This window comes from Rattus rattus, chromosome 7 (genome assembly GCF_011064425.1).
Source record: "Rattus rattus isolate New Zealand chromosome 7, Rrattus_CSIRO_v1, whole genome shotgun sequence".
Lineage (NCBI taxonomy): Eukaryota > Metazoa > Chordata > Mammalia > Rodentia > Muridae > Rattus > Rattus rattus.
This window is the reverse complement of record NC_046160.1, coordinates 24,176,870-24,198,630: the sequence shown is the minus strand read 5'-3', so window position 1 is coordinate 24,198,630 and position 21,761 is coordinate 24,176,870. Positions and strand designations below refer to the sequence as shown.

The 21,761-nt window shown below is 40.3% G+C and overlaps 1 protein-coding gene across 7 annotated transcripts in view; it reads right to left on the bottom strand.

Annotated features, from left to right (window-relative positions):
- Window positions 1–471: 471 nt before the first annotated feature.
- The window catches only part of Asxl2 (ASXL transcriptional regulator 2), an 81,893-nt gene continuing 60,603 nt past the window's right edge, over window positions 472–21,761 (bottom strand). For all 7 annotated transcript variants that reach the window (XM_032909057.1, XM_032909060.1, XM_032909059.1 and 4 more), the window contains 5 exons: window positions 19,403–19,566; window positions 15,033–15,129; window positions 9,608–9,713; window positions 7,284–7,986; window positions 472–4,313 (listed from right to left, as the gene is read on the bottom strand). In XM_032909057.1, coding sequence (XP_032764948.1) covers window positions 1,926–4,313; window positions 7,284–7,986; window positions 9,608–9,713; window positions 15,033–15,129; window positions 19,403–19,566 — 3,458 coding nt within the window. In that variant the 3' untranslated portion in view covers window positions 472–1,925. The remainder of the gene's footprint in view (window positions 4,314–7,283; window positions 7,987–9,607; window positions 9,714–15,032; window positions 15,130–19,402; window positions 19,567–21,761) is intronic.

The following is a 21,761-nucleotide window of genomic DNA, read 5'->3' as shown; positions in this document are numbered from 1 at the left end:
TGAGTTTCATAGAGTTTGGAGCAGGGACCAAGGAAGCACTCCCAGTATTTGATGCAAAAACATAGGGTGGCCGGGGTGAGCATCAATCACATGGCAGAAAAATACATTACTGTCTCCTTACCCCAATCTGGAATGTGATATAATTAACAAGTTTAAACTGTTCTGAGTTTTATAAACAGCTTCTGTAATACACCTATACAGGGTTGCAATATTACATCACAAACTTTAAACTGGGAGACTTGAAATCGAATAATACAGACTATTTTCTTTAAACCATCTTTAACTATTACTTAAACAGTATCTCCTTAGGAATTTGTGACTATTTTGTTTCACTCTGTACCCTGGCACTTGCTATGCAAACCATACGGGCCCAACCCAGTGAGGCTCACCTGCCTCTTCTTCCCAAGTGCTGAGAGTAAAGGGGTGTGGCATGTGTCACCACGGCTACCAACTAGTGGGTGTTTTTTTTCCTTTTTAAAAATATTTATTTTCTATATGTGAGTACACTGCCACTGTCTTCAGGGACACCAGAAGAGGGCATCGGATCACATTATACATGGTTGTGAGTCACCATGTGGTTGCTGAGAACTGAACTCAGGACCTCTGTAGGTCAGTCAATGCTCTTAACCACTGAGCCATCTCTTCAGCCCCTTGTGTTCTTACTTCTTTTATTTATTTAGGGTTTGTTCTGTTTTTGTTTTTTGAGACAGGGCTTCTCTGCCCTGAACTTAGAGACTGGTTTGCCTCTGCCTCCAGAGTGCTGGGAGGATTTTAAAAACAAAAATCAGAAGAAAGACAGTAAAACCTCACATTCCATTAGTCACTCACAATGCCCGTTCTGGGTAGGCATCCTGGCTGTCCAGACAGCTCAAATTCTAGGATAGTAGATTCACTTTCTAAAACAGCAAACTGCTTCTTGTACTGTGTGTGGGTGCAAAAATGTATTATGATAGGATGGCATAAGGTTGCCGCATCCATCTCTGATGCTCTGGATGCCAAAGAAGTACCAAAGACTTTTCTACCTAAAATGGTTTGAGAGACTATGAAAAGACTATTTTCTGTCCAGTGTCAAAACCAGTCTTCCAAATTCCTTGAAGTCTCCGTTTCTTCAATTTCATTCCTTTTCCAACACTTAGTGTACACACGCGCACGCGCGCACACACACACACACACACACACACACGCACGCCTGGCGTGTCTCTGGGAGCCTGTGAAGGATGCAATGTTGGGATGCATTACTGCTGCAGCTACTGCCGTGCACACCCTAGTCTAACATAGTGAGTCCCTTAGAAGCAGAACCTTAACAGCAGAGCTCTGCTTAACTACAGTACTGATTCATGGAAGCCAAAAGCTAAGCCAGGACTGTTAGGGTCAAAAACACTGTCTGGGATGTTAATACCTTTTGAAAATTCCACTGAAAATGGTTCCATCTAAAGTAAAGGGATGAGCAAACCCTGAATCTAAACCCCACAAAAGTCATCTTATTTGTTTAGAACCTGACCGCACCAGTTTGTGAAGACAATCAGTACGATGGGCACTTCCTAGCTTTCCTTGGAGCCCTAGGAAAGGTCAGAGGCAGACAGCTTCCTTTTACCATGCATACCATGAACAGAGTCAAAAGAAATGGAAAATAAATCTGAATGTAAAGTTAACACATCATTACCTAAATACTTTGAAAAAAATGTTAAAACAAAATGTGACATATTTACATGATTTTGTAAGTGCAAACTTTGTCACCAATTCAGTCCTATTTGACTCAGACCTACTATACAAGGTGCTCTTCCTGTAAATGTCAAGACCTGCATTCTGCATTCCTGATTAATGTCTCTTGAGACAACTGAAACTTTATTTCTGTGATTTAAAAAGGGTGCAAGAACACGTCTTTTTAAGCCTACCCTCCCCTCCTTACATACGCTGTCATCTTATTACCGAACGACAAGGCAGGAGACACACAGTTTGGAGGGGCCAATGCAATCATCATGGCAGAAGGCCCCACATCCTTTACACATGATCATGGCTTTCAATCGGCAGTAGCATTTTGAAGGTGTATCCTCGATACTATTCTCATCAGGAAAAGTTTGAACAGGAATTGTCTGGCCATGGCTGCTGGGATTCATTGCTTGGCTAGCAGGGATGGTAGTGACAGTCACTGAAAACGACATGACATCCCCTACATTGCTAGATACCTGGCTGCCTGGTATAGCAGAGTTATGGTCCATGTCTGATGAGGTGGAAACATTGATCATGCCTCTATAGCTGGGTCCTATCTGTGTGGGGCTTCCATACAATTTGGGGGTTTGCAGTGGTGGAAGGAGTAGAGGCTGATGTGTGGGACTGTCTGCAGGGAGAGAAAGAGCAGTAGAATTAAAAAGCTCAGGGCTGCTACATACTGTCTTACCTCTCACAGCATGAGCCATTTGTTTATGTGTTGCCTGAATAAAATCTCTGGCTAGGGTCTTTTCATCAAATGTTTGGCCTCTAGATAATATGTAATTCTCCTTGCCTAAAGTAGTCTGCTCATTCACTGGTACCTCAGTCTTCCCAGTCTTGCTAGCTAAACAATCATTGGTGGATGGAGCGTCCCCACTGTGGGGAGCCCAGGGCTCCTCCTTCACTGATACCGACTCCTGTTCATCTCCCACACTATCCTCATCACTCTCCTCTTCTTTGCTGCTACTGCTTTCTCCAGTGGTGTTTTTACAATCTGCATGTCCCACTCTCAAGGCCTCGGTGGGGCTGCTTAGACAAAACCGTTCCTCAGGATTTACAGAATGGGTCCTCTTAACGCCATCTGTTCCCCGGCCATAAGTGGAAATATTAAGTAAATAGTGACCTGCCATTGCAGGCTTGGATGTCCTTCTGCCAGCAAAACCCAGCATGAACTTCTGGCTTGTGGAGATGTCTTCCAAGTGGAAACCTGAGTGAGCAAAGTTGAACTGAGTGGGTGGCACAAATGAAAGAACACTCTGTCTTTGAGCCCTCTGGATAAGAGTCTGAAAGAGCTGACCTTGCGTTGTCTTACTTAGGCCTTCTTGGTACTGGTGAGTGTCAATGCAGGGGTCCTTCCGGTCCTTAGCAGGGCAAACTGGCCTTGGAGCCTGGGAAAGCTGCTTGCTTTGCAAGGGTTTCCCCAGCTGCTGGATGGCCAGATGGGCCTGCCTGCCACTAACGTCCTCTCTGCTGCTACCTTCCACCACACTGGTGCCAGGGAACACCCCTATCCCCCTTTCCTCCTTTGTACGCAGTGGAACTGTTTTCATTTCAATTTTGGTGAGAGGTTTAGGCAGAATTTGCTCCAAGGGAACATCTTTGCCCTGGAGCAGCTGAGTAACTAACGGGTTGTTAGCAGGGATACTAGAGCTTGGTCGTGAAACGGGTCCATTCATATTTGCAGATGTTCCTGGGGTGTTAAGGCTAGAAGCCACCGGCAAAGTGCTTGAGGATGGCGCTGAGCCAGTAGATGTTGCAGTTCCACTGATCTGGGGTGCAGGGAGTTTTTCTAAACTGGCTGTTGTCAATAAAGACGTTACAGGAGAGGAAGTCATATCTAGTGGAGCAGAAGCAGTTGTCTTTGTTAAGGCTGAAGGCTTTGGTGCATTCTTATTAGAACCTGCTTTGGGCTCAACTGTGCCATCAGCTACAAAACAAACAGGTGAGGCTCCTGAGATCAGTGGAGGTCCTGTTGGAGACAGAGCTCTCTCAAGTCTGCAACTCCTGGGTTCTTGCGAGTGGCAAGGAGAGGCTGCTGTGGCTGTTGCCCTGTGGGGGTTTGGTTTTTCCCTGTTTGACATTTCTATGTGGGCTGGTAATGGGACACTTGTGCATGTTCCACTGGCGGCAAGTCCTGCAGGCACTGAGGAGGTTTGCTGTAGTTGTGCTCCAGAGACACCAGGAGGCTGTGCTTGGCCTGGTGTATTGGTCTCAGGTTGGGGACCACAGGGTAAAAGTTCTCTCGTACCTCCCCTGCTTCCAGTTCCGGCCAGTTCCAGTGCGGGACCGTTTCCATTTGTACTGACTGGGCCTGAGCCTGCACTCCCTCCTCCGGCGGGTTTCCTTTCACCACCCTCTCTTGGACTTTGTCCACCCCCGGGGCCAGGTCCTGGAATGGTCCCTCCAACTGAGGCGGCTGCAGCTGCTGCAGCTGCTGCTGCGGCTGCTGCCTTTTGTGCTTTGACCAACTGGGCTTTTGCTTTGATGTCTGCCAGAGTTCTGGCTCCTGTTCTGTAAGGACTAGTGATGGAGACTGGAAAACGAGCCCTGGGAGAGACCTGCGATGTAGAAAACAGCATCGGGGAGATTCTGGAGACAGGGATCTAAAAAGAGCAAGGGATGGGGGAAGGCAGAGATCAATGTTAAGCTGCAAGACTAGAGCAGACAATGCAAAGCACCACCCATGACACACATGGCTGCTCTACAGCTAAGAACACATATTGTGTCTAGGGTTCAACCTGCTCTGTCCACCAACATAAAGGCCCATGCACACATTGTCTGCCAGTCATTTTCACCCCTGGCGAATCCTATACTTGATTATATAACCTTTTAAAAATGTATGTGGTTTTGGGTCCCAGCCCGCAGCTTATGAATCAGAATGGCTAGAAAAACATATTTTATACTAAGGAAAAAAAATTGTGAAAAACTACTAACTTTCAAGCCATTAATTTTTTTTTATTTTTTTGAGACAGGGTCTAATTATGTAGTTTTGGCTGTAGACCAAGCTGGCCTTGAACTCACAGACCCATCTCCCTCATCTCTGCTATTAAAGGTAAAAAAGTATGTCATTATGCCTACTCTGAAACCACTGATTTTTATACCATAAAAGACACTAGTTGCTATCTTAAATAAAACTTTGGAAGTTAAGGAAATTAACAGATATGACCCCTTTCAGTATTTGGTGGAATTAAAAGGAGCAAAAAACTGTCAACATTCTAGAGTATTTAATTTAAAAAAATCAAGTGATCAGTTATAAGAAAAGCATGTCATCTTTCCCTAAATTCTTCAATTATAAATTATAAAGTCACTATTTTTCATTATTCAAAAGTATTTCATTATTCAGAAGTATTTTTTTTTCTTTTCATTTTTTCGGAGCTGGGGACCGAACCCAGGGCCTAAACCACTGAGCTAAATCCCCAACCCCAAAAGTCAGAAGAATTAAAAGTCAACTTTCTATACCTCAGAAATCAATGTGTTATTTAAAAACAGTTGTCATAAAATTCACATACTTAAAAAGTGATTTTAATACTTAGTTCTAAAAGCTTAGATAGCATCATTTACTCAGCACATAATGATTTAGAAGCTGTGTGGGTAAGAAAGAAGCAATTGTTGCCTCTTGTTAATATAGAGAAGAGACTAAAAGAAACAGATAAAATTATTAAATAAAACACAGGAAATTTGTTTGGAGACAAACAACCTTATTTGAGAATATTCTTAGCCAAGCCTAGTATCATAAGTCAGTTATCCAAGTTTAAGGCCATAGTTCCAACCTATGTGTTAGTTCAAGGCCAACATGGTCTACAGAATGAGTTCCAGGATAACCAAAGCTACACAGAGAAACCCTGTCTTAAAAAACAAAACAAGGGCTGGAGAGATGGCTCAGTGGTTAAGAGCACTGACTGCTCTTCCAGAGGTCTTGTGTTCAAATCCCAGCAACCACATAGTGGCTCACAACCATCTGTAATGAGATCTGGTGTCCTTTTCTGGTGTCTGAAGACAGCTACAGTGTACTCATATACATAAAAGTTAATAAAAAAACAAAACAAAAAATTAAAAGTACCTAACAACTTTGCTTATCACCACTTAGTAAGTTATATTACTATTCCACCCACCACAGAACGCTTTGTATTCTTTTGTTTGGTTTTGGTTGGTTGTGGTTTTTTTGGAGACAAGATTTCTGTTTTAGCTCTGGTTGGCCTGGTATTCTTAAGCACATTTGCCTTGGCCTCCCAAGTGCTGATGTTAAGGGTGTGTGCGCGTAAGGGTGTGTGCACACGCAGACGCGCACACACACATTCTCTCTTTTGGGGTGTGTGTGCGTGAACAAAGATTATGCTTAAATATACCAAGGTTGTCCTTAAACTTTTGACCCTCACAAGTGCTGTGGTCTATAGACACATAACTGTTATGTCACTGTAGGCCAGGCTCATAAAAATACTACTTGAGGGTTAACACCCTACCCAGGACAATACAAGTAATTAAAAGTAATCAGTATTAACATATTGAAATTAAACAAGGACAAAGCAGCCACAAGTTTTTATATGTCTAAGTTTCAATTATTTTTTGTCTTCATGAAGCATAATAAAATGTTCTATTTTGCTTTTAGTCCTGCATGCTTGTAATCCCAACACTGGAAGGCAAAGGCAGGCAGATCTCTGTAAATTCAAGGCCAACCTGGTCTACAAAGAAAGTTCTAGGATAGTCAGAGATGTTACACAGAGAAACCCTGTTTCAAAATACTAAAACAACCTATTAACCAAAAACAAAACAAAAAACAAAACAAAAAAAAAAAAAAAAAAAAACCCGCCAACCAAAACAAACAACAAAAACCAAGCAGCCTCTGACTCTGAGATTAAAGCTGTGTACCACCACAGCCCAGCTAGATGCTGTTACTTTTAAATATAACATAAACCAAACAAAACAGATCAAGTTGTAAAACTAATATTAAAATTCAAATTTTGTATAAAAAGTTCTTTTGTTATTAGTTTTGTTTGGAGAGAAAGTCCAGGCAGCTCATTGTCTTCCTCTGCTATCTTTCCAGAGCTGTTGCTATAGGTATGTAGAAACAGAGTGGCTAAAACTTTCTGTTCTGTTCTAGAAGCTGGATAGTGTAAAATAAAAGAGTAAAACAGCCTCTGACCAAATCTATGGAAGGAGAAATTCTATAAATCTGGTCAGTGTTTTAAGTCTTCAGTATAGACCATCCTATATTAAACTCAAATTTAATACAGTTCTAGGTCTATAATTATTTCAGATTTGACATTCAATAAAAGAAAAGTTTTTGGTTAATAATTCAAGCACTCAATGACCAGCAACAGAAACACTGAAAATTCAATGCCAGCCTGAGTTACAGCAAGACTTAGCCTCTAAGATGTGACTAGGAAGTGGGCTGGGGTGGTTTATTCAGACCCCTTACTCAAATATTAAGAAATAAATGCAGGAAAGCAGTTCTAAAGCCTGATTATTACTAATTTTATTTATATGACACCACATGTACATCAAATGTACACTACTGGCTCTATGTTAACACCACCAGTTACGAAACGTAGCAGGTACAACAAGCACTTTCTCACCTTAAGAGGTGGGACTTTTCGCACTTGGGCCCTGTCCCCTCTATTAAGAAAGGGCTGTGGGGAGGCCTGAAATGGCTGCTGGTGTTGGCGATTCTCAGTGATCCGTGGTCTTTTCTCCCAGCTGCTAGTGGCCTCTTCTTGGGTCAGAGCAGCTTTCCTCTTGAGACTCTCTGGGATGTGGTCGCTAACAGGTGCTGGAGGCACCTGCATATCAGGGCCCAGTGGACTGGCTCCTGCAGGCTTTATGGTGGGTTTTTCAAAGCCGGCATTTTTAGGTTTGCTTGGGGATATAGCTAACGCTTCTTGGTTCTCACTTTCGTTACTACTAGATGTGGTGACATGATTTTCTTTCTCAGATTCTTGTTCAGCAGAGGCAACTGGTTTCTGCTCTAAGAGACCCTCATCCTTAGGGCTCTTGATGGGTTTCACGGTGATAAGCTCATTTGTATTGCTAGCCAATGCAAGAACAGTTTCTGGGGATTGAGAGATTGGCCTGGCCTCATCTTGGCTCTCTTTTTTGAGTGGTGATGGTATTCGCACTGCTCCTTCCTTACATTCTGACTGAGGAAACACTGGGAGGATGCTGACAGGAGAGGCCTCTGAAGGAAGAATGGATTTTGGTTGTTCAGCTGGGGATTTATTTGCTTTGGGATCACTTGGGGAAGCTGTCAGTTTCTGTGAATCTTCAAGGCTTAGGCCAGAACTAAAAAAAAGAAGGAGCTGTTAGTTGAGAAATAGTTCATGTTACTGAAAACACGAGAAAAGTAGACTATGTCAATAACTAGAAAACCCCTGACACACAGTATTTTTCTGTAGAACTCTTGAGCCAAAGTAATTAAATTCAAATCCTGGCTCTGATACCAATCGTTGATAAGATACTGGCTGGATAGGTAGGCTTCTGCATCTTTGTTCTTTTACTTGTACACTGATATTAACTTCTATGTTGCTACTGATAAAGTTGCTCCATGTGAAGTACTCACTGGGTACACAGTGAAAGTTCTACAGTGGTGGCTGTTATTGTTACTTCTGCTTGTAGAGGAGCCACAATGTCTTGAAACTCACAGGCTAGCTAGAAGAACATAAAGAAAGGTCAAGTGCTCCTACTCTGAGATGTAGGTTGGAACTGTGATCAATTTTGTTCACTAGTGTTTGTAGGAAGGTTGGCCCAAGACTTCTAAGGAAAACCTGAGCAGTCAGTTATTAATGTTCTCTAGAAGCTAAGAATTAGAACTGAATTTGTAGAGAGCCTGTTTAAATTCTGAGCCACCTGGGGATGAAAGTCAGCTCGGACTTGCACAGTGTGGTTTGGAAACAGTGAAGCTAATTTTTTTTTTAAAAAAGATTTATTCATTTATTATATATAAGTACACTGTAGCTGTCTTCAGATGCACCAGAAGAGGGCATCAGATCTCTTTATAGATGGTTGCTGGGAATTGAACTCAGGACCTCTGGAAGAGTAGTCGGGTGCTCTTAACCGCTGAGCCATCTCTCCAGCCCGTGAAGCTAATTTTTAAGGGTCACCAGTGACTCTTCTTAATGTTTTATATTACTTAACCAACAACAATCAATTAAACCCTCTCTAGCACCTTAAAAGAATTAGTAATAAAAAAAAGTCTATTTAGCGCCAGTGAGATATCCACCAAGGTGTGAACCAAGGAACTAATATGCTAGAGAGAACCAACTCCACACTGTGCATGTACACCCACATATTTATTGTGACTTATAAGGGTATACTTACCACCAATTTTATCTATCTATGTAGATAATTAGAGTCCTTCCTTCGAAAAGACTGGCTTTTCATGAGATAGATTAATACTTGAGAGTTCTGTGCATTTTTATAGTGATTTCCCAAAATATTGTTAGCCTAAACAGTTAAGAATACTAAGAGTCACGTGACGATGGGTCATTATACCAAACATGTAATTAAAATCCTTTCCTCTGAAAAATCAGCATTTGAGACTCAATTTTAGTAGGTATCTATCTTAAGTGACTTTAAAGGAGATGAATACTTACATTTGGAGCTAAAAAAAAGTCTTTACTTTGTGGTCAATGAAGTCTTTGCAGAAAGAAGGGAGACTTAACAACAGGAGCTGGAATACGTAATCTTACTCAAACCAAACAGATCTATTATATATTAAATTTATCCAATAGAATTTTATTTTGATTTTTTTTGGTGTCCAAAAATTCAACAAACAAACGTTGTTTCAGACTGCAGCGTTTAAAAATAAAGTGTATGTTATGATTCAGTGATGCACATCTTCTAGTTAGAAGAAAAGATTTTAATTACATGTTTGGTATAATGGCCTTTGTCTGCTTTAGCTTACCTCTGACCATAGTAACTTTCAAAGAATTGTTCCTTCCACAGCTCTACTTTTTTCTCTTTCTCAATCTCTTGTCGAATTCTCACCTGCATTTCAGGGGTAAATTCACCTGCAATGTATCAACAAAATGACATTGAAGAAATAAAATTCCATAGATGTGAAAAACAAAGTTGTAAAAACAATGTCTTGAGAAATACATCTAACATCAGGATGCCTAGTGATATGACAAACTTGTGACCTTTCTGAGAAACCAACATCTGACGTCAGGTTGCCTAATGATATGACAAAGTTTTAGTAGTCAGAATGACTAGGCCTCGCTGACTAAATTCAAGCTAAGATAAGATGAAACAAAGATAACTGTTCTCAGAAAAACTCCCTACCCATCCCTGTGGTAAATCCCGAGAACAACCACAACATGTCATCCTGACCCTGCCCGGCCACAGTTCCAACCCCTTCTAAGGGACTTGCCAACTTAGCCCTTTCCCAATGATTTTCCAAGGCCAGGTGCAGGACTAGATAAGGAAAGTGACTAAGCCAAGAACAGCCCCTTGAGCAGGCCAGCCAATACCTGACAAGATCCTTTGTCCTGTGTTCCACCAATAAGAATAAGCCAACTAATAATCCTGTTGCTGAAGTCTGCCCTATGTAAAGAATAAAAGATGTGTGCTTTTTGGGTTTGTAGTTGCCTCTCCCTGTGAGGATGAGCAACCTCACGTATGTGGATCATTAAACCTCTTGCTATTGCATTGCTCCCTTTGTCAAGTTTGTGATCTGTGGGCTGCGCTCCTGAGGTAAGGCCACTTCAGGGTCTTACAACATCATCAACAGAAAAGCATTCATAGATTCTTATCATGAATGAGTCACACCAGAACAGAATATTATCAAGTCAAAGTAACAACCTCCCAAAAAAGCAAGACAGAAAGGGGAGGGAAACACCACTAGGTAGAATACAGACACTGTCACAAACTATCCTGTTATCTTCCATATGCAGCTAAGGCTCACAGTACTTATTATGCTCCAGCTGTTTCCCAAAGTGTCTTCTTCTAGTTATAAACAACATTTATCATGCAGATTTCTATTCACCTCTAACATCTATTTCGAATTGATTTCCTAACAGAAGGAAAGTAATAAATGTGTGTCCAAGAATGGAGTTGTGCTTGATTTCTCAGTTCTTGTAAGAAAACTCCAAGAAATAAAGACAAGAGTTGTTGACCTCAATTTCTTAAAAAAACATGGAATTGGTTTTGGATTTTGTCTTCTTGCCCCTGCCAGGTATATCAGATAGGAGCAAGTTTACCTCAGATTAGTCATTATAACTGGTTATTATTTATTTATAGGCCTCTATGGAAAAACCTATTTTGCTGTGTGTGACTTATGTGACACCTCTTACCCTCTGGATAAATTGACTGATGCACTGAAGAAAGTTGGCCATTGCATCATGAAACTTTAGTCTGTCTCATTTATTAGCTCCATTCTCCTAGGTCTCACAGCCAACTAGAACAGTGACAAAAGGGTTTTTAGTAAATAATTGAATACTTTGGGATTTTAAAGTTAGGATTCTTCAAAGAAAAACTGTACTGGAGGCCTTTACTACATAATAAAAAGTTACTTGAAACCATTAAGATTCAAATAAAAGGTAGGCAGTTTTCAGTTGTCAGTTTTCAAAAATTGTACCACGTTGCTTGGAAGCTAGAGGAAGGTTATTACAAGCTTGGGTTCTATAGCAAGACTGCCTTACAAAAAACAGCTGACCAACAGAAATCACGGTTCAGATAGGTGATCTCTCCTATTATACTCTAATATCCAGAATGTCAAGAAACAAGTTAAGAATGGGAAAAATTCTAAGTTTAAGATCTGATGGGAGTTTGGCTGGAAAGATGGCCCAGAGGTTAAGAGCACTGACTGCTCTTCCAGAGGTCCTGAGTTCAATTCCCAGCAACCACATGGTGGCTCACAGCCATCTGTAATGGGACCTGATGTCCTCTTCTCTTTTGGTGTGTCTGGAGACAGCTACAGTGTGCTCATATTCATAAAATAAATCTCCTGGAAGAAAGAAAGAAAGCAAAAAAGTAGGGGAGCTGGTGAGATGGATGATAAACGAAAATGCTTGCTTTGTATGTTGAATGTTTGAATCTGATGCCTGGAATCAGAAGAGAATTGACTACTAAAGTTCTTCTCTGACCTCCACACATGTGCCTCAATTTACACAGACACAGACACACATGAACATGACACAAAGAAATGAAAATATGTAAAGAGGGCTTGGAAATCACAGTCCTGAACAAAGAAATAGGAGAGGAAGAATTTGGCTGTCAGTAAAGCCTAGAACTTCTGTTACTATCATGAATCATAGATCAATGAATAAAAAGCATTGAACTCTGTGCATTCAGGGTTAGTGTCCATGGCTTCATGAAACATGAACAAATGGACAGTTATTCTTTTAAAGTGGGTATTAAAGAAATCAATCCTTTAACAATTTATTATCTTTCTCTTTTTTTCTTTTTTTTATGGACAAGGTCTCTTTGCAAAGTTGTCCCAGTACTCACCATGTAGGCTACAGACTGGTCTTGAACTCAGAGACCAACCTGTTTTTGACACCCAAGAGTTTGTGAGTGTGTGTGTGTGACTACATCTGGCCTCCAATTTATTCTTATGGTACTGCTAATTGGTGTTTTTTTCAAGCACCCATGTGAATTAAGGAATGTCTCCACCCTCTTCTGAAGGCTCCCATTTGATGCATATATGTGTACCAAAACACTCATTCATAAAATTAAAAAGAAAACAAAAACTCATGTTGGTCTGGTGAGACTTCAGCAGGCACTGGGTCAACATACATGCTGAGCAAGCCTGATGATCTGATTCAACTCCTTGAAACCACAGTGAGAGGAGAAAACCAACTTCTGAAAACTGTTCTTTGATTTCTACATAGATGGATTCACAACTCAGTATCATATACATATAAACATATTCATACACAGAAAAAATTTTTTTAAGTAATGTGGTTTGAGGGTTGGGGATTTAGCTCAGTGGTAGGGCGCTTGCCTAGGAAGCGCAAGGCCCTCGGTTCGGTCCCCAGCTCCGAAAAAAAGAACCAAAAAAAAAAAAAGTAATGTGGTTTGAATGAGGATGCCCACATAAACTTCCACATTTGAATAATTAGGGCTCATACTTGGTGGAACTGTTTGGTAAGGATTAGGAGGTGTGGCTTCTTGGTTGGGGGCATGTCACTGGAGGAAGGCTTTTGAGGTTTTAAAAGCCTTCCATCTGGGGTTGGGGATTTAGCTCAGTGGTAGAGCACTTGCCTAGCAAGCGCAAGGCCCTGGGTTCGGTCCCCAACTCCGAAAAAAAGAAAAACAACAACAACAACAAAAACAAACAAAAAAAAAAAGCCTTCCATCTATTCCATTCCCAGTTAATCTGTCTCAGTTTGTCCAGTTCCAAGAAGTGCAGTCTTAGGAGGTTTTCCACAGGAATCTTAAGCAAGGGAGATGACCAGTCAGAACTAGTGAACCAACTGTGGCAATGAGAAGAATGATATATGCCACAGCCACAGAGTTCTCCCATCCTTTCCTTTTCTAAATTTAGTATGTTTTTCCTGAAGCAGATACACTTTGGTTGTTTGAAGGAGAATGGCTAGGATAGGCTCATATGTTTGAATGCTTGACCCCAGTTGGTATAACTATTAGGGAAGGATAAGGAGGTGTGCCCTTGTTCGAGGAGGTATGTCACTGAGGATGTTTCAAAACTCCATTCCCAGAGTCACTCTCTCTGCCTCCAATATGCAGATAAAATGTGAGTTCTCAGCTACTGTTCTAACACCATGTCTGACTGCTTGCTGCCTTGCTCCCAACTATGATGTTCATAGGCTAACCCTATTAAACTGTAAGCAAGGCCTCAATTAAATGGTTTGTTCTCTAAGTTGTCTTGATCATGGTGATTTGTCAGGGCAATAGAAAAGTAATTAAGATAACAAAGAACTGATACTATTGATAGGTATCATACACCGTAGTGAAAACAATAAGTAACTTAAAAAAATATTCTGGGCTGGAGAGATGGCTCAGCGGTTAAGAGCACCCGACTGCTCTTCCAGAGGTCCTGAGTTCAATTCCCAGCAACCATATGGTGGCTCACAACCATCTGTAAAGAGATCCGATGCCCTCTTCTGGTGTATCTGAAGACAGCTACAGTGTACTTATATATATAATAAATGAATAAATAAATATTTAAAAAAAAATTCTACTATTAGCTGGGAGTCGTGGCAGAAAGCTCTTATCCTAGCACTCGGAGGCAGAGGCATGAGGATCTCTGTGAGTTTGAGGCCAGCCTAGTCTACAAAGTGAGTTCCAGAACCGTCAGGGTTACACCAAAAACACCCTGTGTTGAAGAAAAAAATTTACTATTGCCTTCCATAAATCTGTTAAATCAGACATACAAGGACAAGTAACCGAGGCCAGTAATCTCTCAGTGATGGTTCATACATGTCCCATTACTTCAGTTGAGGGAACTCGTACAGTATGTGAAACAGCACAATAGGTCTTTAATTGTCACTGATTTCCCTCACTGTCCATGTCATCGGAGTTGTCAGGAAAAAGGGACTTATTTTGCTGTTTACCAAATGAATGCAAAGCACCATAAAATAACTAAGTCTTCAATTGTCTAGTAGAGAGAACGTCAGTTCCTAAGTATTAATCTGGAATATTGAACCAGAGATGTTAGAAACAGTGTTTAAAAACATAATATAGGACTAAAGAGATGGCTCAATTCTTAAGGTTAGGTTCACAGCTAAAAAAAGTATGTTTTTAGTTTCTCAAGTGCCTGAAATCATTAAAAAAATTATACTGTTGGGGTTAATCAGGGGCAACAGGTATCTGTTTCACACAGGACAAAAAATCTAAATTTAGGGAACAATGACCTTCACTCTGTTGTCTGCTCTAGACTGTCAATTTGACTACATTTGGAGTTAACTAAAGCATGCCTGTCTGAGCAGCTAGGAGGGATGCTCTCTTCTTAATGAACTCATCTGCAGTGGAAAGACCTCTGGGGCACACCTCTAGTGGTGGCAGTCTATGTAAGGAAGGAACCTGTCCTTCGTCTGCTCACCTCACTGGCAAGTCCACTCCTTCCCTGGCACTGCAGCCTACTTCTTTGGAGTCCAGCAGACACAACCAGCTCAGACAGCCAGTCTCCTAGTCTGAACAACTACTAGATTCTGGGTAGACAGCTATTGCCAGATCAGTTGTACCACAGTAAGCCATTCTAATAAATCCCATGTGTGTGCGCGGATGTGTGTGTGCGTGCGTTTGTATACATATTCATTATTAAGTTCTGTTCCTCTAGAGAATCCAATACTTTCACCTTGAAATCTATTCCATTATCTCAAGAAATGAGGGACACTCAGACCCTGGGAGCCACAGGGCAGAACACTTACCTTCTGAGAGCCTTTCCTTCCAGCCCTGAGCTGCTGAAGTGAAGAACTCATTGTTAAGGGCTGAGCCATTCAACTTCATCAAGCCGTCTGGACCAACCTATATCAAAGAGGAAAACATTCAAAGGAAAGGTGCAACAATGTTCACTTCATGTTAACAGGATGTATGTACAATCCATACACAGAAACATAGCTAACTCCTTTTTTATAATGCTTTAAAAAAAAAAAAGAACTTCAACATTTTTCTCATTTACAAAAACATCCTTAAATGTGTATGTACCTCTTTCTCCTTTTCACCTTTCAACTCCATTTCACAACTGTTGTAAAGATATTGTTTACTGAATAACACTTAAAAATACATGCTATTTTTTCTTTTGATCAGAGTTATTTGTACCAAGTTATACAGAACACACTTTATCTTAGTTTTCTCACAGACTACACTGTGAAAGTCTGTTCAAGTCAATAGGCACAAATTTAGCTTCTTTCAAATAGCTGCATTTTATGAATGTGTTTCAATTGATCTGTCAGTTTCCCAATGGCAAACACGCACTTTGTTACTAACGACTCCCCATAATTAATAAAGTTGCAACAAACATTCTGGCAGAGATGAATGTATTGGTGCTCTTTTTGTTTTATTTCTGTTTGAAAGAGGGTATGACTATGTATGGAGTCTAGGCTGTCCTTGAACGTAGAGGTCTGCCTCCTAAGGGCTGGGATTAAAGGAGTGTGTCACCTTGTCCAGCTATACCAGTGACTGTTATATCTAAGGACTGCATTCCAAGAACAAAACACAATCAGTGTGTAAGGAGACATTCTACTACTTTCTTAAAATGCTAAAACTACAAGCAATATATGAACATACAATAGCATTATTTTTCTTACCAACAAGTATTAACATATAATTTAAATTTTGTCAAAGTTGAAATGGTAGATGATTCTGTAGAACCTGTGTTGTTTGCTGTTGCTTCATGGCTATTAAACGTGTAAGCTGCAGTGGTCTTGTGAAGTGTCCCGTTCTTAGTATTCTACTTATTTTCATCAAACTGAGACTATTCACAGATTAGTCCCCCACTCTCTCACCCAACCCCCCTCCAATGTGTCTGCTAAGTTTGTCTCTAATGCTTTGCCAAAGGGTTTAACTCTTTTTCTTGTGCCCAGGGATGTATCTCCAGGACTAAGTACAAAATAACGAGGGGGTGGGGTTGGCGGTGGCAGAGCAGCACTGGACTACTGCATTTGTCGGTGTGCGTGCGCAAGGACATCAGTGTGTGTGGGGTCAGAAGACAACCTGCAGGAGTTAGCTCTCTCCTAGTACCATGTTGAGTCCTAGGGTGGAACGAAGGCTGTCAGGCTTAACTGCAAATCCCTTTACCCACTTAATCACCTCACTTTTTAAATGAAAAAAAAAAAAAACAAAAAACAAAAAACAAAACCTATATACATATACATCTAAAATTTGAATTTTCTCTCATTTTTAAAAAACATTAACTCCTCTTTAAAACATATGGGAAAGGTCCACTCAAATCATATACAAAATTACTTTGTTTACAATATTTTCAACTTAAACATTATCCACATTGACATATGGAAACCTAAATAAAACTGTCTTCCCAGTTTTTCTCTTATCTTATTAATACTTTATCTTATCAATACTGGCCAACTAGCTTCCTGTTAAAAAAACATAGGACTCCCTTTGTGGGAAGTTGAACTAGAAAACTTTTAACATCCCTTTCATTAAAAGTACACATGGCAGGAGATGACCAGAAATGGCTAGTGGTTAACTGCATGTTTTGCTCTTGCAGAGGACCCAGGTTTGGATCCCAGAACATGCATGATAGCTTATAACCATCATAATTATAGTTCGAGGAGATACAGGGCACTCTCCTGGCCACTTAAGGCAGTAGGCACCCATGCACAGTGCACATACATACATGCAATTAAGCACTCATACGCATTTAAAAAATATATCTTTTAACCAACAAACTTCTATGAGAAGGCACAGGGTCATGAGTGCTTCTGAGAAAATAGCATCAGCTTGCCACAGAGAGGCATTGAGTATGCTTCATATCACTTCAGCCTATTACTCCCCACACTTGTACTTGGGTGGAACAACACAAAATACAAGATACAGGAACACATGCAAATGAGAGCACCCATGAAATTAAACCAAGTCTCTTAAGAAACATGCTGAAACATCAATCTCCTAATTTCTCCCATCAAGAATTAATATGGGTATCCTCCGAAGTGTCTGTTTTGAAGAGATAAGGTAGAGAATGAAGTCACTAGGAACACTTCTCCTTTAATCCCTATTGCTGGAAGAATATCTGATTATCTGAATTATCCAAAGGACTCTGAACTGTTTTAACATGTGCTGAGTATAGCACTAAGCACTAAGAAACTGGCATCAAATCAAGTCTTATAGCAAACAGACTTCAAGCTGGTGTGATGGTGCACACCTTTAATCCCAACAGTCTCAAGGTAGAGGCAGGCAGATCGCTGAGTTCCAGGTCAGCCTAGTCTACGTAGCAAATTCCAAGCTACAGAGAAAAAACCCTGTCTCAAAAACCAAAAAAGAAAACAGATTTCAGAATGAGAAGCATTTCACTATGACTTTGTAGTCAATCAATATAATGATTTGTGCAGCTTACCTTGTGAATCTTACTATAAACTAGACAATATAGTCTGTTATTACATACTAGGGAAAATGTTGTGTGTGGAGAACAGCAGCCTTGGCTGTCCTGGAACTTGGCACTGTAAAGCAGGCTGGCCTTGAACTCAGAGATCTGCGGCCTATGCTCCCAGAGTGCTGGGATTAAAGATATCCAGCACGGCCCCCTTTCATGCTATCTTAGTAAGTATTAAAAAGGAAAGAGACTAAACCTATGAGCTCCCACATGCTCCCAAGTGCTCTCCTGCTGAACTGTATCCTTGGCACTGTTCTGTTTACTGCTTTGGTGTATGCATGTGTGTCCAGTGTCCAGTATGTGTGGGAGTGGGGGATCAGGCCTTCCTCTACCATTCTTCATTTTATTTTTAAGATGGAGTTCCTCACTAAGCTTGAGTTCCTCAAGTTTGTCCTGAATGGGTGACTCTCAAGTTCCAGAAATACTGCTGCCTCTTCCTGTCCAGTTTTGGGATTACAGATACATTGCCCTGCCTGGCTTTTAAGTAACTGTTGTGGATGTGAATTATGGTACTCATGCTTGCACGGTGACCAGCTTACTGAATGAGTCATTCACGAAAGCTCTCCCATGCCTCCTTTTGTTGGTGGTGGTTGTTTTGAGACAGGGTCCCATGCAGATAAGGTCTTGAAATCCCGATCCTCCTGTCTTGACTCCCAACTATTGTGAAATATATATTACCTCGCCCATTTATTTTTTTTTTTTTGAATCCCTTTATCTCATTCTTCCAGTTAGATGAGATTCCAGGCCTAACTATCAGGCCTGGTAGAACTCCAACAAATATATAAATGTATAAAAATTTCAGGTGAATAGGGGCTGGAGAGATGGGTCAGCGGTTAGGAGCAATTCCAAAGGACCTGAGTTCGTAGTTCCATATGTCAAGTGGCCCACAATCCTTTTAACTCCAGCTTTTGAAACTTTTGACATCTAGCCTCTGTGGGTCATGACCCCTTTGGCAAACCTCTATCTCCAAATATATTTTATATTACAATCCATATACTCACAAAATCATAGTTATGAAGTAGCAAGGAAAATAATTTTATGATCATACAACATGAGAAACTGTATCTGAAGCAGTAAACTCCAGCTGAGCAAGCTGACTGCTCATTGGAAAAGGAGCTCTAGGGAAGCAGCTTTTGAGTCAACAATACCAGGGGAGACTTTCTTGCAATCCAGCTCCAAAGTCCTGTAAAGTAATGCTAAAACTCACTGCTTTACTAAACTAAACTTGGATGGAACCATTTCTTTTGTGGATTGGTGGTACCTTGTTCAGATATTTCCAAGGAAAGTAACATAACAGTACTGTTAATATCACATTTTTATAGGAATACATAAAAGGATATATTTTTTGTTTGTTTCTGAGAGGGCTCTATGTAGCCCTGGCTGTACTGAAATACACTCTGTAGACCAGATTGTCTTCAAACTCAAGTCTTGAGAACTAGGCATGTAACTCAATTAACTGAGTGCTTGCCTACTGCACATACTAGCTAAACACTCTCTCTCTCTCTCTCTCTCTCTCTCTCTCTCTCAACATGGTGACACATCTGTAATCAGGAAGTAAACCTAAGCATCTAAGACATCCTCAGCCCCATCCTCAGTTTAAGCACAGCTTAGACTACGTGAGGACAGTGATGAAAACTGAGACCCATTCAGTTTATGCTTATGAGAACTGTTTATGCTTGATGCACACACCTGTCGGTCCACCTCTGGAAGCAACAAAAGCAGGCGCTGCTGGCAGTCACCAGGAAGAACTGAAAAGGTGTGCTTGTTGATCAGCGCTCGAAGATTAGTATTAACCAGAATGGAATCAGGAGTCTCAACATCAATGTCAGCACATTTAGTCCTTTTCATTTGTCCTACAAAATTCAAAAAAATAATTTATTACTTGGCTTCCTTGCAGTCTTATAACTAATCATAGTTTGCCATGTATTAATAAAAGTAAAAGTGAAAAAACTAAATGCTATACTCTGACAGTTAAAAAGATCTTAGAAATGTCTAAGGCAAAGAAAATAAATTCTGATCATTTATAAAGGATAAACAAAAAATTTAAAAAAATAAGATGTTAAAAGGAAAAACTGTTCGTCAGATACCGTCCTCTCTCGATTAAACAAGTTTGTGAGAAATGACAAACTGCCTATCTACAAAAAGCTTGGGGTTTTGTTTTGTTTAGTTTTTTATCTTAACAGAAGTTGAAGTTGGACAGCCGGTTCAGGGGTTTAGAAGACAAACTATTCATGCAAAGGATCCGGGTTTGGATCCCAGCATCGTGTGACTCACAACTGCCTGGAACTCCTGCTTCAGGGAGCTGAGGGCTTCTTCTGGCATCCACAGGCACTAGCCTGTAAGTGGTGCACATAAACCCATACGAGCACACATATACACACAAAAATTGAAAAGAAAATATGACTGAGGAGATGGAAGACTGGGTAAAGCACTTGATTTCCAAGCATTTGAACCCATTTAAAAGCTGGACTTAAAAGCAATCATGTAAAAAAAAAAAAAAAGCTATCACGTGTCTATAATCCCATGGTTCAAGATAAACAGTAAAGATAGGAAGCTCACGGGCCAGCTAACCTGGTATTTATAGTGGCAAACAGCGGAGACCCTGCCTCAGCACTAGTTAGACATGGCAGGTTATACATGTTAAAAACTCAAGATGTCATAAAGAGGGGAGGGAAAAGTGTTAAATCAAGGGGAAGTTGGGATCAGTGGGGATAGACAGCATTAAAATACATTGCATTTATATATAAAATTCTCGAATGAATAAATAGGGGGAGGCTGAACAATGTAGAAGGACCAACACTTGACACTTTCCTGACTTCCATGCAGGTCCTGACACAAACATGCCCACACGTGTGTACAAATATGCTCATACATGTGTACAGACATAATCTGTATTCTCCCCCACCAAACATTTTCAAATAGAAAATATAACCCAGTTGTGATGGTATATATTTGTAATCCTTAGGAAGCAGAGGCAGAAAGAACTAGAGTTCAAAACTACCCTGGGCTATACAGTGAGCTCCAGGCTGGCATGATCTGCATTTTGCTTTAAAAAAAGCAACAGGATAAACAAATTCGAGTACACAAAGATTAATAATAGTAATTTAAAAATTGTGGTGCTTTGTTTCTACACATTTTAACAATTTCTACTATTTCCATTGAATCTCATTTTTATATCTTCCATCAATTCTCATGTAAATTTAAATCTTACAATAAAAATTTAAGAAAAATTAAAAGGCAACTTAATGTAAAAAATTAGTTTCTATGAAAAAGGCAAATAAAGCAATATATGAATGGAAAATATGAAGGAAACAAAAAAAAAAAAAAAAAAAAAAAGACACCTTTTAAGTATTTCTGGACCTGAAATTTATAGCATAGTCTTAAAGGAAAATTGTAATAAGTACCTAACAAACTTAAAGCAGTGTTTTATGTACATTTGTCTCTTGATGGGTATAAGCCACAGAGCATATATGAAGGTCAGGGAAAAACTTTCAGAAGGTAATTTTTTCCTTCCGTCATTTGGGTCCCAGGGGTCAGATTTAGGTTTTCAGGCTTGGCAGCAAGGGTTCTCACCTGCTGAGTAATCTAGCTGGCCTGATACTCGGATATAAAGAGCCACTGTGCAAAGCTCTGCAGTAAACACCCACTAGCCCCTGAAGTGCACATAAAGGGATTACCTTAACTCAGACCCTTGGAAGTCTAAGAAATTAAAATATAACAGAATCTTAACAATTATCTGATAAATTATATAATCCGTTACTTTGAGTGTCACTAACATTCAGATACAATAGGTTTATATTTAGAAAGACTACAGCTGAGAAACACAGACTACAGAGTAGCTATGTGTAAAATGGGTAAGAAACAGCAATGTAAACAGCAATCAAGAATAGACAAACTTTGAAAAGAAGGGCTAGGACTACCATCACAGCTAACACTTGTCATTCCAGCACTTGGAAAATAAAGGGAAAAGAATCATTAAGGTCATTCCCTACTACATAAAGAATTGAAAGCCAGCCTAGGTTCAAGAAACCCCATCTCAAAACAGACA